This window comes from Chaetodon auriga, chromosome 14 (genome assembly GCF_051107435.1).
Source record: "Chaetodon auriga isolate fChaAug3 chromosome 14, fChaAug3.hap1, whole genome shotgun sequence".
In the NCBI taxonomy this organism is placed as follows: domain Eukaryota; kingdom Metazoa; phylum Chordata; class Actinopteri; order Chaetodontiformes; family Chaetodontidae; genus Chaetodon; species Chaetodon auriga.
The window spans coordinates 24,894,414-24,913,664 of NC_135087.1; the positions used below are offsets into that span (position 1 = coordinate 24,894,414).

At 40.6% G+C, this 19,251-nt stretch overlaps 1 protein-coding gene across 3 annotated transcripts; it reads right to left on the reverse strand.

Moving 5' to 3' along the window:
* Nucleotides 1-125: 125 nt before the first annotated feature.
* rin3 (Ras and Rab interactor 3) lies at nt 126-17,508 on the reverse strand. Of its 3 annotated transcripts, none has more exons than XM_076748083.1 (15): nt 17,288-17,508; nt 12,372-12,948; nt 11,236-11,347; nt 11,011-11,083; nt 10,604-10,695; nt 8,807-9,863; nt 7,254-7,431; nt 6,944-7,115; nt 5,476-5,597; nt 5,092-5,278; nt 3,719-3,850; nt 2,802-2,968; nt 2,278-2,392; nt 791-1,052; nt 126-606 (listed from the first exon to the last, which is right to left on the reverse strand). In XM_076748083.1, the coding sequence occupies exons 1-15, from the start codon at nt 17,320-17,322 to the stop codon at nt 567-569; spliced, it is 3,321 nt and encodes a 1,106-aa protein (XP_076604198.1). In that variant the 5' UTR covers nt 17,323-17,508; the 3' UTR covers nt 126-566. The 3 variants fall into 3 exon arrangements, with proteins under 3 accessions (XP_076604198.1, XP_076604197.1, XP_076604199.1); XM_076748082.1 differs by having other exon boundaries at nt 7,254-7,434; nt 17,288-17,507; XM_076748084.1 differs by having other exon boundaries at nt 126-1,052; nt 7,254-7,434; nt 17,288-17,507.
* Between the last annotated feature and the right edge of the window lie 1,743 nt (nt 17,509-19,251).

A 19,251-nucleotide genomic window follows, 5' to 3' on the forward strand; every position in this document is an offset into this window, starting at 1 on the left:
TTTGTTAGTCATGAATTATTATTTGATGAGTGACCCTTTTTTGAGATGCGTATATTCTATCCAAACATTGTTAAGCATTGTAACCCCTAGTTTTGAAATGCCAACTTAAACAAGAAACAACAATGCCAAATTGTAAAAGCCAGTTTATTTACAATACAATGAATACCAGATTTTGGAATCAAAATGAAACTTTTGGTCAATACAACTGCTACTATACTTGTGCTTTGAATAACAATTGCCACATGAACTTTCCACCACTTAAAACAAATGTTTTAGCAAAGCAACATTGATCTTAATGCTGTGGACTTTTGTACTGAAATACAGAAATTACAGATCCATCCTGTTAGAATAATCCTGAATCAAGTAATCAGTAATTTATAGTCGTCACCCATTTGAAACAGAGGTCTCATAGTCACCTTAAGTATCATAGATTATAAATATTATAAACACCGTCATATTAGAATTACAGGTATTTTTACATTGTATAAAACCATATCCTTCTGCAGTCCCTGAGGTTCCAGACCCCATGTTGCAAAACAAAATCTATCTTTCATCTTTTTGTTGTCTCATTTTAGTTGGTCACTGCTCCCTTCCATGGCATCAGACCTGCATGCACAAGTCCACATCAGTTTCAATTGCATTAATATTTCAAGTGGGACCTGAGATTTAAGCACTTTCCGAAATTTTGCTCCCCTCTTCTTTTGAATCAACACTTTGTTAATGCAGTCACTATAGTGATGTAGTAACCGTAACGATATATTAGCTGCCGCTGTGATATGGGAGCACTTACAGGCTAATCAGACTCTCCTCTTCTGTCTCTGGCTTCACAGTGTTGATAGCTGCTATGTCAGCTGGGAAAAAGCTCTCTGCAGGTGGAGCTGGGGGTGGGTCAGTGGGACAGGTGCGACTGGGCTGGCTGTTAGGTTGGTCGATAAGGTGATAGACAAAGCAGTAGGCTCCAGGTTGACAGCTGTTCTTAACACTGACAGCCAGCTCTGCAGGGGCCAGGGGCCGGTGAACACCATCCATATACACACTGAGCATATAGGAGCCTGAGGGAAAGGAACAAGGAGACATGATATTACACTGACAATAATGCAGTGACGGTATGATATTAGTGCCACAGTAACCCCATATTAATCTTCTCAGTGTTAAGTACTGAAGTAAGAATGTGATTAGCCAATCTTTACACTGAGACTGGCAGCAGGGGAAAATAGCTAGCCTTGCTGGTTCAGAAATATACCAATAAGCACCTCTAAAGCTCACAAATTTACATTTTATATACTTTAGTTTCATTTGTAGACATATTGCTTTAGAAGAAGCTCTGTGCTGTGCTCTGTAAGCATCTGTGCACATAAAAGGAATATGACTCCAGTTTTTGTAGGTTGCTGTACATATATGATGGTACCAAACATAGCAACCATGGTATGATGATGACTCAAGAAATCTGTGCACAGCCACTGTAACTGACTGTTCCATATCAAGAAATCATTCCATTGCATAACTTCTGAAACCACAAACTATCATGTATTCATTTTGTGACCTTAAGAGTTGGTAGGTGATTTTCTAAATTTTAAACAGAGCCAGGCTAGCTGTTTTCCCCTTGCTTTCAGTCCTAAGCTAGGCTAGCCATGTCACCTTACTCCAGCCCCGTACTTACTAGTGTTCTTATGCCACACTCAGAGAGAAAAAGTGTATTTCCCAAAATGTTTAATTTGAAGTTGTCGTTGTTAGTAGTCCATTTATTAATTCCTAATTTTACTTTTATCAAGGCTGCTTTATTCTGTTTTAGGCTATGTATGTATCAAATTGCACTGAAGTGTAGGATCCAGTCAGAGGGCTGGCCATACTGGCCATACTGGGGACTAAAAGTCAGGATATCACATCCTCTTTGGATCGATGTGGAATTCTAATTACAATTAGTCATTTTGGCAGACGCTGTTATCCAAAGTGACATACATTTGAATTCATACACCGATGGCACAGCATCAGGGGCAGTTTTGGGGTTCAGTATCTTGCCCAAGGGTACTTCAGCATGGGGACTGCCGAGGCCAGGGATCAAACCACGACCTCCTGATAGGCGGAAGACCGCTCTATCTCCTGAGCCACAGCCTCCCTGAATAAATTTTAAAATATGTGTCATGCAACTCCCCCAACTTTATGGAAGTGCATGATTAAATTGCTGGAGTACCTTTTTAAAATAGTCTGAATTTGAGAGTAATACCATTGTAATGGTGGAAAATAAAACATATGTGACAGTATCTTTCAGACATTTACCTTGTTCAAAGCGTGCAGCACACTGTTCAGCGAGCTGTTGGATTGTCGTGGTGGGGAGGACACCCAGAGTTTTTGGGTTGATTCCAATCTCGGGACAGCACACTGTCAGGAAGTCCTATACAACACACATACACAAAAAAGGTGCACAATGATAACTGTATGGACTCATCTCAGCTTCTTTCTCTATGCAGTCTGTGTAAATGTTCACAGTCACTTTAACAGTTGTGTTATCACTTTTCCTTTTTTCCAAATATAAGCACTATAGATTGTATACCTATCAATGTGTTTTCCTCTTTGTTCATTTATAAATATTTGTTGAATGAATACTGCCTTTTAAGCATATTGCGCTTTGAGCCGTAGTACATACTACGAATGGCAGTACTGATTAACCTCAATGTGTCTTTTATTATGTGAGTCACTCTTGACCTTTCCAGACACAGTGTGACATTGTTAATGTCTTGTGTGTGTTTGTGTGTGTGTGTGTGTGTGTGTGTGTGTGTGTGTGTGTGTGTGTGTGTGTGTACCCGAACAGATCCTTGGGCCATACGCTCCCGGTTGAGAGTGCGTCGTCTCTCCCAGCGGTGGATGGAATCCTGAACTTCTCTGCTGAGCTGCCGTGTTGCTGACCTCTGTTGGTCAAAAGTCTTAATGTGCTCCAGAGCCCCATAGGTGGTGGTCAAATAATAGGAACCTACACACACACACACACACACACACACACACACACAAGGTTACGATGAACTAGTCCGGATTCGGAGAGCAAAGACCTCTGCCAAATCTGATGAGGTCTACTATGATATGCAAATCTGCAAGCGAGACAATGATACTTTATATGTCTGGATATATTTATAATTGTGGCAATGTTACATGTTACATTACTTGTACCAGTTCTCCCATGGGACCACTGTTCTGAAGTGCTGACAATGACTTCTTTCGGTATGAAGTTTGAGTAACTACATGTGAAGGCTACCCAGAGGATTACTGGTGCCTGAGGATGTGGATTGTGACATGGAGTCATCACATTTTACAACTGGCTATGTTTTGTCGCTACTGAACTTAACTGTCACCTTCTAGATTTTAAGATTTATTCCCTTTATTCTGCAAAAACCAGATGCCCTCACAATCTCGCCATTGTAGCGAAAAGTTAAAAATACTTTGTGTATCCATCTCCAAAACTCAAAGTGGTTCTTTCTTGGCCTACTCCACCTGGTTTTATGAAAATCTGGCAAGTAGTTTTTCTGTAGTCATATTGACAAACCAAAAAACAAACCAAAATGAAAATACAACCTCTTTGGCCAAGGTAATACTGTGATAAACACATGGATACATCAACAAGTGGAACTGTTTCAGTATTTACTGGGTTAAAACTGCATGTGTGTGTGTGTATATATAATGTATATATAAAGTATATGTACGTGTAAGTGTGCGTGTGTGTGTATACCCTCTCCAAGTGCTAATGATGGGTCCATCAACTCCATCATATATTCAACATCCAGCTGCAGGTTGGACAGATTGGATCTAGCCAGGACGTACATCATTACGGGGAGGAAGTCATCAGCGCCATGGGCTCGCCCTAAACAGACACACACAAACACACACGCGAGCACATATATACATACTGACAGAGTAAACTGCAGAAAGGAAACACATTTTGATTTCAGCTGGACAATGCAGTAAACCTATTCATGGCATGTAATCTTTTTAAATTTGAGTTTGCACTTGATATATTGTTAGATGGTCAGCAAATGGTATATGGACTCCATTTATATAGTGCTTTTCTAGTCTATACACACACTCACACCTAGACAGGGGATGTAAAAACAGCAGATAGCTATGTTTTGATCCAATGTGTAGTGTTTTTTTCAATATGAGTACTCGATGAGTACTTGTTACGAAGAAATTGCCATTCTCAGAATTTGATTACTGTCAGGGTGGACAAGCCTCTGAAACAGCACCAAGTGGCCACAGTCAGCAATTAGGGCTTAACAGCACATCGAATTTTACTTAATTTCCCAAGATTCTCTTGAGTCAGTTGCTTTAGAGACATAACATCATCATTAGACGACCTGACTGACAAAGAGTCGAATGGGACCACCACAAGGCCCCAGGAACAGCATTGACCTGACTTTGGAACAGTGGCCATAGTTGGAATTGCAATTTATGGAGCATGGCCAGATGGTTGCAACTTGACTCAAGCTGGCGACCGTTGTTGTACGTCATACCCCTCTCTCGCCCCCTGTTTCATGTCTGCCTGTCATCTGTCATGATCAAACATGTCCAAAAAACATAACATAGGAATTGCAGTGTACGTGATGCCCATTGGACTAACAAGTGTATTTCCCATAGACAATCGTTATGAAAGAAACTGTTGAACAATGAATACATTTTTCTGAAATAAATCCTGTATTGTATTATCAAACAGTGAATCATTAGCACCGCTAAAACTTAAAGAGCTGTATTATTTTATCACTATTCATGTGTGGGGAATCAGCAGGAAGTCAGCCAGAGGACTCTAATGGTTATTCTCACTATGGGGCCAAAAACTCAGACACCTGAGGAAGCCTGAAAAGCTGACTTGATGTATGCGCCCAGTTAGCAAAATGTATTATCTTGAAGGAGTGCCTTCTTAAAAAATGGTATCCAGTTTTCTTAATACATTCATGGAACACAAATAGGAAACAACAAACATGTTTCCTGGTCAGCTACAGTTTATTTACTTCTTGTTTTACTTTTCTTGAAAAAAAAAAGAAAAAAAGAAGTTAGAATCAAACAGCATTAGGGGTCAGAGGTTAAAGGATTGTGGAAGGCCCCGACCTGGACTGCTGACAGACATGGACTCATAGATGATCTTGCAGGCCTTCAGTAGCAGCTCGATCTTTTTCTGGGGAGAATACTCCAGATGGAGGTTGTTCAGTTTGATGCTGATCTTCTCCATCGCAGAGGCCTCAGGGACAGCAGTGGTTATTCCTAAAGCTGTGGTGGTGCTGCCTAGGACGACAGACTGACACAACAACATTAGCATCACAGCTCCTACTGCTGTTATTATGAGTGTGAAAATAAATGTACTGTGCAGCTCTATGTGTTGTCTCTTGCAGTTTAGAGTAATTGTAATGTTGGTAATGATTGACATGCTACTATTTCCACTTGTTCTTCTCTTATTAGTTGTACCATTACAAAGGTGCTCATATCTAGTCCTACCTGGTTCTGTGCCAGTTGTTTCAAGCTGTTGTCATTAGTGTGCAGTTTCTCCAGACTCTGGTAAATTGGCTCCCTCAGTGGCTTCAGTACACTCTTACACAGGGCAGCTTCTACTATGCTCTCTATAGGGACACACACATTCATACAGAGTTCAATATGTTACTTTTTTCTGGCATATAGTTGAATTAATACCTTTGTGACACTGTCAACAAACACAAACACTACTGTATGGGTTTCATACAACCTGAAACTACTGCAAGGCTGATCTATTAGATTCTGTTAAGTGTACAAATTAAAATAAACTGGACTGATGTTTTTAGTACTTTTGACACCACATCTTTAAATGATTCATTTTCATGATATGAAAATGACATGGGGAAAAATGTTGTATTTTCATCTTGAGTGGAAAACATGTACCAAAAGGCTTTCCTGAAAACCAGACTCATTTATTTTATTGTTAAATGCTCTTTAGTGACACTCCGACAATTGTAATATTGCACTCCCATAAAGTAGTGCATTAACAAGTAACAGATAAAAAGCTTGTGGTGGACCACAATGCTTCAAATATGAATGTTGCTGCAAAGAAGCTATGATTGTAAAACCTGGCTACTTCACACACATCTTCAACCCAGCAGCAATCACCACAGCTTCACGATGTGCACCCAAGATTAGTGTCACCAATACAGTATCTGACCAGATGTCACAATCTCTCCTTCTGTTCCTGAGTTATGGTGTTGGATAATGGCCAGAAAAGTGATTTTGCAGAACATCATGATATCACAGTGAAGTTGTATAGAATGTCATCACTTCATTATTTTATCCTATGAGACAACCGAAATCTAATCAGCTCATATTTCGGTCCAAGATTTGAATTCCCTTAAGGCGTTTCAAAGATATCATGTATGTACGCACATATGGACAACACAAAACATAATGCCTCGATGCCGCAGAGGTACAAAAGCAACCCTCAAAATCAAAGCAGCAGAGGCCAAGGTATCAAGAGTTTTGGTCCATAGTATGGGCCAGGCTCCAAAAATGCAGGACCCTACTTTTCCTAAAATGCAACAGAATAGTATCTCTTCATTAGATTAGCTGATAAATGTCAGTACATTTCAAACTCAATGCCCAGAGTTCGTTACACAGGCTTTCTGTCATAAATTTGTAGTTTCCAAACCCAAAATGACATTATCCCTTATGACATTATCAGGGTGATTTTCTCAGACTTGACAAAGCTCCTTCACATCCACATAAGTCATGATACAAGTGGTTTCACAGACCAAGTAGTACAATATTGGCTACAGTGGCTCCAGAATACTCTTCTAGAGCAGCTTCTACTATGCTTTCTGCATGGACACCTTCCCATTTTATATTTAATGATACGAAGGAAGAAAAGTTTTGCAAAATTCCACTTTAAGAATTCAGTTGAAAAAAACATTGTAGGTAAAACATAAAATAGTTTTTAAATTACCTAGTTTGTCTTGTGTGTACTGATGTTGTGGCTCCAGCATGGCTTGCAGTTCTGTACTCTGCAAAAGGTAACTCTTCAGTTGAGTCACCATCTGTCTGATCTCCTGCAATAGCTCAGTGGAGGAGGAGTGGTTTGACATGGTCTCCAAAGTGAATGCACGGTGCTCTTTCACCTAAATACAAAATATACAAGCTAAACTTGATTCCATTTGTATTTCTGACTTTTGGCTGATGTTGTTACCCAGAGAAATTCAAATTTATCAGCTGATTGTTAAATTTAAAAAAGGATCTTTCTCCCTCAGTGTACTCACCAGATTACCAAAGTAGCTCAGAGGGTCCCTGGCCAGCTCTACAATGCGCTGTGTGAGGCGTCGCTCATGGCTGATGAGGCCAGTGAGGACGGTGGACAGGCGATAGCGGGCTCGGTCCAATATAATGGTGGTGGGGGTTCTCCTTACTGCTACCTTGGGGCTGCGGCTCTCTGCAGGGCTACTGAAATGAAATATACAATAAATGTTTTTCTTCATCTCTTATATCTTTCCTACATGTGTATATGTGGTAAAAAGGCTGACAATACCCACAATGCTGACATCAGTTGCATTGTGGGTAATGTAGGTGCCAGGTTTTGACAAGGAAGTAGAATGCATGGAAAAAAGACAATAGCTCTGGTTCTGCTGCTGATTTTATGATAACTTTTTACAAACTGTCTATCATGAGTTTGACACTGTTATAAGATTACATTACTAAATATGAGAAATTATCTTATAAAGCTTCAAAAGTTTTAAATATCCTGATGTAGCCAGCTTGGTGAAATGGTTTTACTTAACTGAATGGAATCAAACCATATTTTTCAAGTATTATTCCCAGTTATACACACAATATCCCAAAATCTATTGAGTAGCTTATTATAATGTGCTTTTCTCTGCAACTGGACTGACATGCAAATCTCCCAATTGTGGTCACCAGATAAATACTTTCGATTAAACAATGTGGCCTTTTCTCTGAACCCACCCACAGGACAATCTTTCCATTTCTTGAGTGGTAAGGATGTAAGGATACAGTAGCAAAGCCTTTCCTCTCCATTTTCCATCATTTCAATGTGTTTTTTTCAATATATAATGAGAATTAGGGCTTAATAGGACTGTTTGTGAGACATTTGACTTTGCATCTTGTTGACCTACCTTCTTTAATATTTCAAATGGTAATGGACTGGATTTAGACAGTGCTTTTCTAGTCTTACTGACCACTTAAAAGGCATGTAGCCAAAGGCATGTAGGAGATCTTGATGTTAGTTTTATGATCAGGTAATCAAAAAACCTTAAGCAGTGATGACTATTCATGGGTGACTCACACCTCAGTGATTTTTTTATAACTGTATCCTCCTCTGCTCTAGTGAGAATTGGTATACCATGAGTGTATTCTAGAACCCCTCTTCCTCTTAATGTTGCTGCTATCACACTGTGCTCTAACATTGTTCTTTATCATACTTATAATACTAGGATTACTAGCAATACACAGTAATACTAGAACAATGCTGCTTCTACATGCATCATTAACTGGTGAGAATGCTGACTAAACATGCAGTCCTTTAGCATATCATGTATGATATCATGTATAAAGCTATCAAATGCATTGTCAATCCATTTGATCCATTCACAGCATTCTTGTTCTAAAATTATTAGGCCTGAAATATAAAAAAATTAGACAGCATTTTTCAACAAACTCATGAAGCAAACGTTAACTAACATTAGCTAGCAAGCAACAGCTATTAAAATATACCAGTGAAAGTCGTCATTTCAGCCGGGAGGGAGTCAGGCCTTGGAAAACAGGCAACTGAACTCTACACCAGCCATTCCACACCTACTTGTGGTTCTGCTCTTGGTCCTGGTTCAGCTCTCCTTCTTCTTCTGTGCTGCTGGTAGAGCAGGAGTCAGGGTCAGTTCCTAGCACAGCACCCCCTTGTGGAGAGTAAAGTGACACATCTGGCCGCTGTGCTGGAGATGGAGGAGGCACTCTCATCCCAGCACTCTGACTGGCAAATCCTCCTCCAGCCTGGTTGGGGCATGCAGGTGCATTCGGGGAGCATGGTTTCCTTCTCGGCAGAGGGATTGGACGGAAAGGTTTCTTGAGTAATGGTGGACACTGGGAGCTGGATTTTTGTTTGCCATCCTTTTTATCAATTTTCCTATCTTTTTCCTGCTTTTCATCTTCTTCCTCTCGCTTTTCTCTGTCCTTTTTTACCTCCTCCCCTTGATGTTGGCTGCTGTTCTCTTGTCCAGCCTCCTCACTCAGCAGACCTATCTTACTTTCTGTATTCTTCTCTCCTCTCTCTCCTCCCCCCTCTCTCTTCTTTACAGGATTTTGTGCATTGTCTCTCTCCCTCCCCTCTTCTACATCTCGGTCAGTACTTTTCTTGGAGGAGGTGTGACGTAGAGGAGCAGGGGGCAGAGGAGGAGCAGCTCGGCTCTGCAGGGGCACAGGGGGTCTCAACGGAGGAGGTGATGTTGACACTGACTTCCTCTCTTCTCTCTCCCCTACTCCTCCCTTTCCTTCCTCTTTTTTCTCAGCTGCTGGAGTTACAGAAGATGAAGTGTAAAGTGAGGGGGGAGAGGAGAAGAGGAGGCCCATCCCAGACCCTGAGCCCAGGCTGGGGGGCCGGGGGGGGGGGCGTTTGTATTTAATTTTCTGGATGGACGTAGTTTCAGTCAGACCTTTGACCTTTGGCCTGACTTTCTGTGGGGTTTCTCCATTCTGCTGGGAGGAGGTGATGTTTTGATTGGTAATGACATCAAGTTTAAAGCTAGAAAAGCAGTCTGGGTCTTTGTTGGGGCTCTCCTCTACTGTGACTGGGTTGACATACAAGTAAAGTCTACTGTGGTCCTGGTTCTTTGCCTGCTGGTTCAGGTCAGACAGCCAGAAATCTGCAACACATACAGTCCATGTTAAGAAAGTTTCTTGGTACTCATTCATCAAATTTATCACTCATTTACTTTCCTTATTTTAATTAGAATTTTTTGTTTCCCTGTAATTGTCTGGCTCAAACTATACAATTATAGCTCTTCTCTCTTCTTTCTCCCCTACTCCTCATGTTCAACTGAGCTTGATGGTTGATTACTAACCTTGAAAAGAGCTGTTTGACAAAAAAAAAAAAAACACAAAAAATTATACAAAAATTATAATGTCCACCTTCATGGCAACTGGTTCCCTTCATGTGCTGATTAAGTTTTATGCTGAAGTGACAAAATGGGCACAGCTTTAGCATGATTAAAGGCAAAGTTTGGCAGAAAATATTCTGATACTAAAAAGAGTTATTTTGAGAGGGCAGTGACGCTCCAAAAAATGTATTCATCCCTTTACAGCTGCTGAGTAAGTGTGTCACACGATGAACATGTAAATTGCAATACGCTGTGCACCCACTATGGCCAAATTATTTTTACAGCCCAGCCGTTCCTGTGGGCTTGGGCTTGGTACAGTGATTCTCCTGGAGTCTTGCTGTCATTGTGAAGTTGTCAGGCTACCAGTGGAGACTATAGGCACACATGCACGCACACATATATAACTAACTATTCATGCTGTTTTCTCTACCTTGTTACCTTATATTACTGTTTCATGGTCTTTGCTACAGCCGTTACCTATTCACTATTGATGTAGATTTATCTACCTGCACCCATAGCACAGACGACCTCGAGCTCCTCTTTCTTAGTTGCCGTGGTAATGGCCTGGGGTAACCTCAGTGGGATGGCCAGGATGTCCCTGATTGGTAGATTTGTTTATAAAAGCCAGCATTAAGTGTAAACAGAGAATTTTAATAACATCACATCATACAATTGTGCTGCGTCTGTGACTCTGTCTCATGTGTCATTTCAATGGTGTGAATGTGCACATACATGTATATATGTTTATTCATTGTGCATATATGTGTGTTTATGAGTGATGAGTTTGTCAGTGTACACATGGTCTAACATGAATTCATGATTTCTTTTTTGTTTTTTTTGTGTTACCCATACTGTATATATGTGCACATACATGTTTATGTGAATGTGTGTATTATATCTATGTATACATTACCTGCTGGCACAGTAAAAGGAGATCAGTTTGAAGATGTCATCAAAAAGGAGACAGGAACCATCTAAGTGTACAACTAAGACAAAAAACAATTCAAGAATGAATCACTTACTGTTCTGCCATGTTATCTGTGCTCAGTCATGCAAGTTTTGCATTTTGTAATTCCCCTATCTGATGCTTTAAAGGTGGCTCTCAGAAGCAGAAGTTGCACTGGCCTGTAACACATACATGTCTTGTGCTGTTTGACTATCAGGTTGTGCACGAGTGGTGCCCCCAGTTCATCAGGCAGGCGTACTGACAGTGTCATCCCCTTGTCCTTATTGCTGTGAACCAGGAATGTCTGCAAATGTCAACATGAGAGGTTGGAATGAAGAACACACACAGTAAAATCAGGTTGTAGAAATACAGTACGTATTCACAAACAATATAAACATAAATCCATTATTTTGCTACAGTTTGCTACAAACAATTTCACATACTACATTGTATCAAATGTTACACAGTACTTAGACATTTTTCGATATATGATAAGATATAAGATATTTGCTTTCTTTCCAAGAGTGAGACGAGAGGACTGATATAAACCTGTGCATGCGTGAACAATAAGTATGGAACTATAGTACAGTTGGGGGGCAATCAGTATTTTTAAACTTTGGAGAGGGGAAGGCTATCTGTTTCTCCCTGCTTCCAGTCTTTATGCCAAGCTAAGATGAATGTGTCCTGCGCACAAACATAAATTACAGGTTACAACATGTTTCAGTTTTGCAGCCACCCGTTTCACATGCTTGTGACAAATTAGATAGCGCTACTGTTTGTGTGTTGGACTTTGAACGCCGCCAAAACACAGGTGACCAGTACTGTGTGCCTGAATGTATCCTGTGTGGACATAGAGGAAAAAGCAATGAAGCAGCTGCTGCTGTGCATAAATGCTGGTTACACTACATGGGCCAAAGACATTTTGACACACAGACAGGTGATTGGTATTGATCTTCTTGCTGAACTCTAAGCAAATAACTGACTCTGCAGAAAGTTGATATTGAAAATGTTGAAATCAAACTGTTTGGGAAATACCAGTTATTTCCAGGAAATTTCCTCAGACATTATTTAGGAAATTATGGAATGGTAAAAGTGTTACCCACACTTAAGTTTAACTTGGACTATTTTCATGGCAAAACTGCCACAAATATTTGAAATACCTTCCAGTTGATTGTCATAAGACATCCAAAACTTGTATTTTGTATTTTTTTCCAAAAAAAAAAAAAAAATGTGAATTGAAAGATTTGGCACTAGACAATGTGTGTATGTGTTTGTATGTATGTGTGTGTGTGTGTGTGTGTGTGTGTGTGTGTGTGTGTGTGTCTCACCCCAGGCGTCTCTTTTTCCATTATAGTTATGGTTTGGTCTTGGCTGAATCCTTTGGGCTGCCATACAGAGGCACTCCCAACCAATCGATCTATAGAACTGAGCAATGCAGAAGTTGGAGAGGATGGTGGGATGACAGGGGGGGGTGACACTGTTTCAGATAATGGAGGAGCAAGAGGAAAGGGAGTAAAAGAGGGAGTAAGATCAGAGGAGACAGATGGCTGGAGAGAAAACGGGGGAGAAGGAGAGACTGGTGTAGGAGAGTGAGCAGGAGGAAGCGATGGAGGAGGAGAGTTAGATGAGAGAGGGAGAGGAACCAAGGGAGAATTGGAGGAGAGAGGGGAAGGAGGTTTGGAGACAGGAGGGAAAGGTGGAGGGAGGAATGGTGGAGTGGACAGAGGTAGGGGAGGACAAGACTGGAGCTGGCAGGACTTTGCTGTAGGAGGTGGTGGTGGTTTAGGTCGACATGGCCGGGCTGGTGGGAGGGACGATGGCAGGGAAGGTGGAGAGAGAAGAGACGATGGAGGAACGGGGCCAATAGAGGGGACTGCTGGAGTGTCAACTGCTTCTGTCAGAGGGCTGTAAAGAAACAAAAAAGAGCAAAGGTCATGGATAGAAATAACATGCAGAGGATTTGTTTATACCTTGTCTCTGCTTCAGTTCACCTCTAGAAACAAACATCTTGTCATCAGGGCTTGACTCATTTTTTGTGACTGCAAAACCACTGACTGGAGTTAAAGTTTACCCTCTGTACTGCATGGAGTTTGTGACACATGATGTGTTTCATTACTATGAATTAATATAGCCATTGTTGAGAAGATCGGGAGCTGTAAGTTTACTTTACTAAATCTGCTTGATTGTTTGTGCCTGAGGTTGGTTTATTGTGCAAAACAGAAAGATTCCCTGTCTTGCACAGTCTTAATATAAGCTTGAAGGAACAGTGTGTATGGCAGAAATTGAATGTAATATCCATAAGCATATTTTCATCAGTGTAGAATAACCTGACAATAAGAGTAATGTTTTTGTTTCCTTCTTTATATCTACAGAGGGATCAGGTCCTCTTACACAGAGTCCACAATGTTGCACCGCCATGTTTCTACAGTAGCCCATTCGTGAGTTTTGCAACCACTGAAGGTTTTCCGACATGCTTGGAATGGGAGGGGTGAGGTGAGGGGCATTGAGTTTGTTGCAATCTACAATCTCATCATTAGATGCCACTAAATCCTACACATTGTCTCTTGAAAGGATAAACTTAATGTTATTCTATATTTTTTCTTATTGTCATCTATTTCAATGAAAAGACAAAAACCAATATGTTTCCCAATACTTCCCTGTCTGTGGCAGTCTGCTCCTAGCCAATGGTTACTTCTTAAGATGTAACTCTTTAAAGCTGCATTTATGGATTTGTTCTGGCCACTCAAGAGCAGCAGAACAAGCACTGAACAAAACACTGGCATGCTGTCACCTAATATTGTTATGCCAAGCATATTAGCAAGCAGTTGCCTATTTACACATTGTTGGAGCAACATTATCATCTATTTGGAGTGGAGGTTCTGCCCATCCATGGAATGTAAGACCAATACTAACTCTTCTTTAAGCTCTGTTTTGTTCTCCACCAGCTCTAGAAAAAAAATATCTGTCTCTTTAAATGCTGCTACAGTACATGCCTCTAAATGTTAGCGTGCTCACCAGCTAGTCGCTAAATTTAACTGTAACGTTTTGTGCTGATTGTCTCAGCTGTTTCACTAAAAACTTTTTTCAGCTGCTGCTGGAAACGACACAGATGAAATCAGTGAGTGAAACCAAAACAATGATGACAAAATGCTTGGTTGAGCTGAGGAGAACTGCAGAGATAATGACAATTCTCTATGGGGTATCACTACAAGTGATAACCTATTTTCAGATTAATACACATTTGCTGCTTTGGGACAGTGTATGTGAGACTGAGCCAAAATAAGCTGCAGTGTGCATGTTCATGGTAATGATACAACTCACCCAGTGCAATAGTGCGGCTCATTGATATCTGTCAATAGACAACAATGGAGCTCTGTGGATGGAATTAGATATGTCAGGGTCCGGATACTTGTCAGTAGGATCAGTTGGTCTTTGGTCTTTTCACAAGGAAAATACAGATTATCCTTATTCTTATTCTCTAACTGGTCAGTATGCATATTAGCACAACCTATTAGCATAGCCTGACCTAGCTGGGATAGTTTTGCTCTTTAAAAACAATTGTCTAACATAAGGAAGGGAGAAGAGGATCAAGTACAGTATTGCCATTGTTAGAGGAAGCAGTGTGGTTATGTGGGAATAGGAAAAGTTAGTTGTAACTTTGAGCAACAACAATATCAGCAATAGATAGATGCTTCAGTAGTGGCAGCTTGGCAGTGATGTCATAATGATGTTCTAAATGCTACATGTTAAATAGAATGCTGGGTTTCTTGCATGTCCTGAATTTTGCTGCAGTGCCAGTCAACTAGCAACTGGCTAACTCTACTTTGCTTTCAGATGGCACCACTGTTGTGATCTGGTGGTTTTACTTTAAATAGCTCAGAGATGTGACAACAGGTTCTATATTCATTTGATCTCTAAGCCAGTTCCACTTTGATGCAGTCAGCATTGCATTAAATACTGCAGCATGTTGACATTGACTGAGCTTAATAGTGTCAGTTTAAATGCTGTGCTTGCAGTTGGTACAGGTGTTTAATAAGAAAACAATATGTCCACATTAGTTCCATTTTATATTTAATAGATTAATTCAAGTGCTCTTCAGACTACTTGCTTCCCCCTTTGTATGTTTCAGTGAGATAGTCAGCACAATTACAGTACATACTTTGCAAGGATTTTGGCAATAGTTGCATTGCATCACAATCAGAATTATAGAATATGCTGCTTGTGTCCCTTGAGCTTCTGCTGTGTCTCTGTTTATACTGTAGCTGAGCCTCATGATTGAGCAGGAGAAAAACATACCCCTTTATTGTTGGAAACCACAACAGTCAATCATGATCCATTTTGGGCACAAATATCCAGCAGGGAATCGCTGGTATGGAAGAACTTTGAATATGCAATATATCATACAGAGAATATTGGAAAAAAGAGAGAGGTGTGTAAACCTGTATCAACAATGTGATTTTAAATGGATCATAGATCTTTTAGTGGTATTAAATGGTCAGAACCCTCTAAAAAAAAACAAAAAACAAAAAACAAACATTTTCTCTGGTAGCTTTGGTGGCAGGGGATAGTAGTACATGCAGATAGTTTTGTTTTTCATTGCCTCCATTTTGAGATGTACATCATCATCATTTCTGCCTCAACCGCAGTACACACTGTGTGTTTTTTGGGTAATTTGGGTGAACCAACCCTTACACTATTTGTTTAAGCCACTGAATCTTTTTTAACATTTTAAGTCACACACATAGAATCCAGTTGTGTGTGAGGTCAATCTTCTAAGAATTAAAAAGGAATATCCTGAGAAACTGAGGAAATTACATAACGACAGAACACGCCCCAGAAGTCCTGTTTGGGCCACACGTCATGCTCGCTCAAGGGAATATGGTCATTTGGTCTGCTAAATCAGGGATAGCAAAAGAATTTGCAGGTGTCAGTAAAACACTTTGCACAGATATCTGGAATATACTGTATTTGACTTGTATCGTCATTACCATTTTGGAACATCACATACTCATATTCACTACATATTATCATAGTCAAGGAGATGTTACAAAAATATAGTCATTTGGTCGCAATTATTTTAACTGTTTGATGTGAGCATTCTTTGCAGTCTTTGAGACAGCACTGCATGGAAACACTATTTACTCAAGTGCTGTACTTCAGTACACATTTGAGATAGTTGCACTTTACTTGAGTATTAGCTACTATTAAGCACTTTTTACTCCTACTCCAATATAATTCAAAAACATTTTACATTAAAACATATGATGAGTTCAAAGAATATACTACTTTTACTTTTGATACATAAAGTTAATTTTGGTGATGGTACTTTAGCACTTTTACCTAATGATATTTTCAGTGCATTACTTAAAATTGAGTATTTTTAACCTGCAGTGTTGATATTTTTACTTGAGAAGAGGATCTGAACATTTCATCCACCCCTGACTCTGTTTGACCTACCACAACCCTCAGGATAATAACATTCTCTTGAAGAAATAATGAAAAAGCAATACAGTCGTGTTACCAGTTCTTTCACAAAATAAATGGACAAAATAAAAATTTCATCATAACTTATAATTAGCTTTTGTATTTCATAACCTTAACCTGAAAGGAGAAAATGTTATAAAGCTGAACAAATGCAACAATAAAACCAAAGCTATCAACATCTAAATAAATTGAAAGAACATTGCACTCTAGACTCTTAGATAGATAAAATGTTGCCAGCTTCAACATGGTAACTGAGTCCTACAAGTATGACTTGAACATTTTACCTGAACATCAACACCAAAACATATTCTAAAGTTTAAAGTTGATGTAATTATACGGTGAAGACTAGCATATTCATCTGACATTCAACCTACTGGCTGTGAAGATTTCAAATCAAACGTTTACAAATTCTGTTATGTGGCAACTTTCAACAACTCATATTCTCCATCCACTCCAAATATAATCATTTCCGTAACAAAAATGTTATCAGTGCTTTGGTGCAATTCGTGTACTAGATATATGATTTGGTGAGACAACGTGAAAACAAAATTTGGCATCTCAAACAATTTTAAGAGGCTACTGACCTATTTATTAGTCAGTGAGTCATCACATCTGTTTTTCCTGCCCTGGCTGCCTGACTGTTGGGCCCCTGCTCCCCCTCCTCTCCCCCTCACTTTCCACCTCCCCCTGCTGCACAAAGTATAGCTCCTTCACTGAATTCTCACGCAGCCACATTATCACAAACCCCTCATAAACTCACCCTGAGTCCTTGGAAACAATGCTGGCTTCCATCATATTTCCACAGAATGAGTGTCCGACTGCTCTCTATCACCGTCTTTCTCTGGACTCCATCGAAAACTCCGCCTCCTGTCTGCCCCCTTTCGTTCCTCCCGTTGATCGGAGCAAGACCGAATAAGAAAAAAACAATAAGGCAAAGGGAAAATATGTTTCTCTGCGTCACCCCTCCCCAGTGTTTCTGCCTCGACTTCCTGAGCTGATCGTCAGGCAGGAAGAGGCCGACCGCTTTGGTCAGACTTCCCCTGCTGTCTCTCTCTTTGTCTGTCTCTCCCTCTTCATAACTTTGTCTCATGCGAACATCCGTTCTTGTTCTACGGTTGACAGTCCGTCTCAAGCTGTTGCTCATTTTTATGCTGTGACGGTAACAAACCATTCAAATTGTTTGACTGAATCTTCTCATCTTTGTTCATTTCTGGATCTTAATACAGCATACATATCATTTCATTACATATCATGACCCTGCTTACGCCCCCCCCCATTTAAAGATTTCCAGCTGTTTCCTCGTTCAAACTGTGAAACGACCAACTTCGTGTCTCCCTCAAGCATCATTCTCCGCTGACCCCCACCCACCATCTTCTTTTTCCTCTTCTCTCCCTTCGCCCTCTCCTCACTCCGCCCTTTGGCTAATTTACATTCTTGTTTCATTACTTCACTGCTCTTTTTGCATTTTATTTGGAATCTAAAGCTCACAAGCTAAATAAAATCCCTTCATTCTATATGCATACATGCTAAGGTGCATGGATGTGCATATTACAATTACAATTACAAGTTGTCATTTGGTAGATGCTTTTATCCAAAGTGACATGCGTATGAGGTTTTCATACATCACAAGCAAGGTTCTAGATGGGAGAGAACAACAAGAGTAATTGCCCTAGCACAACTTTCTGGTTCAACTGGACATAGGTGCTACGAGCCAGTGCTACGAAGTAATGCAAAAAGTGCAAAGAGTCGACCAAGAGGTTTTTCTTTTCTTTTCTTTTCTTTTTTTTTAATGAAACAAGGTATTCAGTAAAGAGCTTGGTCTTAAGTCTTTTTCTGAAGATCGAGAGGGACTCTGCAGAACGAAGGGAGTTTGGTAACTCGTTCCACCACCAGGGAACCACAGAAGAAAAGAGTCTAGCTAGAGACTTGAGGCCTTTTGGAGGTGACAGCACCAGGCGCCATTCCTGAGCAGAGTGTAGTGAGCCGGAGGGAGCATAAACCTGAATGAGGGAGTTCAGGTAGGTGGGAGCGGTTTAGGTGGCAACTTTGTAGGCAAGCATCAAGGACTTATACTTGATGCAGACAGCAACTGGGAGCCAGTGGAGGGATATGAACAGCAAAGTGACATGCGCTCGTTTGGGCTGGTTAAATACCAGGTGAGCCGCCGCATTCTGTATCATCTGCAAAGGTTTTATCGAACATGCTGGGAGCCCTGCCAGTAAGGAATTACAATAGTCGAGGCGTGATAGTACCAGCGCGTACTAGGAGTTGTGATGCATGCTCAGACAGGTAGGGTCTGATCCTCCTGATGTTGTACAGAGCCAATCGGCATGAGTCAATCAAGCTGGATTCTGATCTGTTGTTGTATAGAGGGACCGGCTAGGATGACAAGGAGCTCAGTCTTTGACAGGTTAAGCTGAAGGTGTCGCTCCTTCATCCATGCTGAGCCGAGACAGTGGGGTTGTCTGGCGGGAACGAAAGGAGGAGCTTGGTATCATCAGCATATGAATGGTATGAGAAGCCGTGTGAGCAGATGACTGCACCAAGTGCAGTGGTGTATATTGAGAAGAGAAGGGGTCCAAGCATTGACCCTTGAGGTACCCCTGTGGACAAGCAGTGGGATTTAGACACTTCTCCCCTCCAAAAAACTGCAGAAGATCTCCCTGAGAGGTAGGACTTAAACCAGCGGAGAGCAGATCCTGAGAAGCAAAGCTCAGCGAGTAT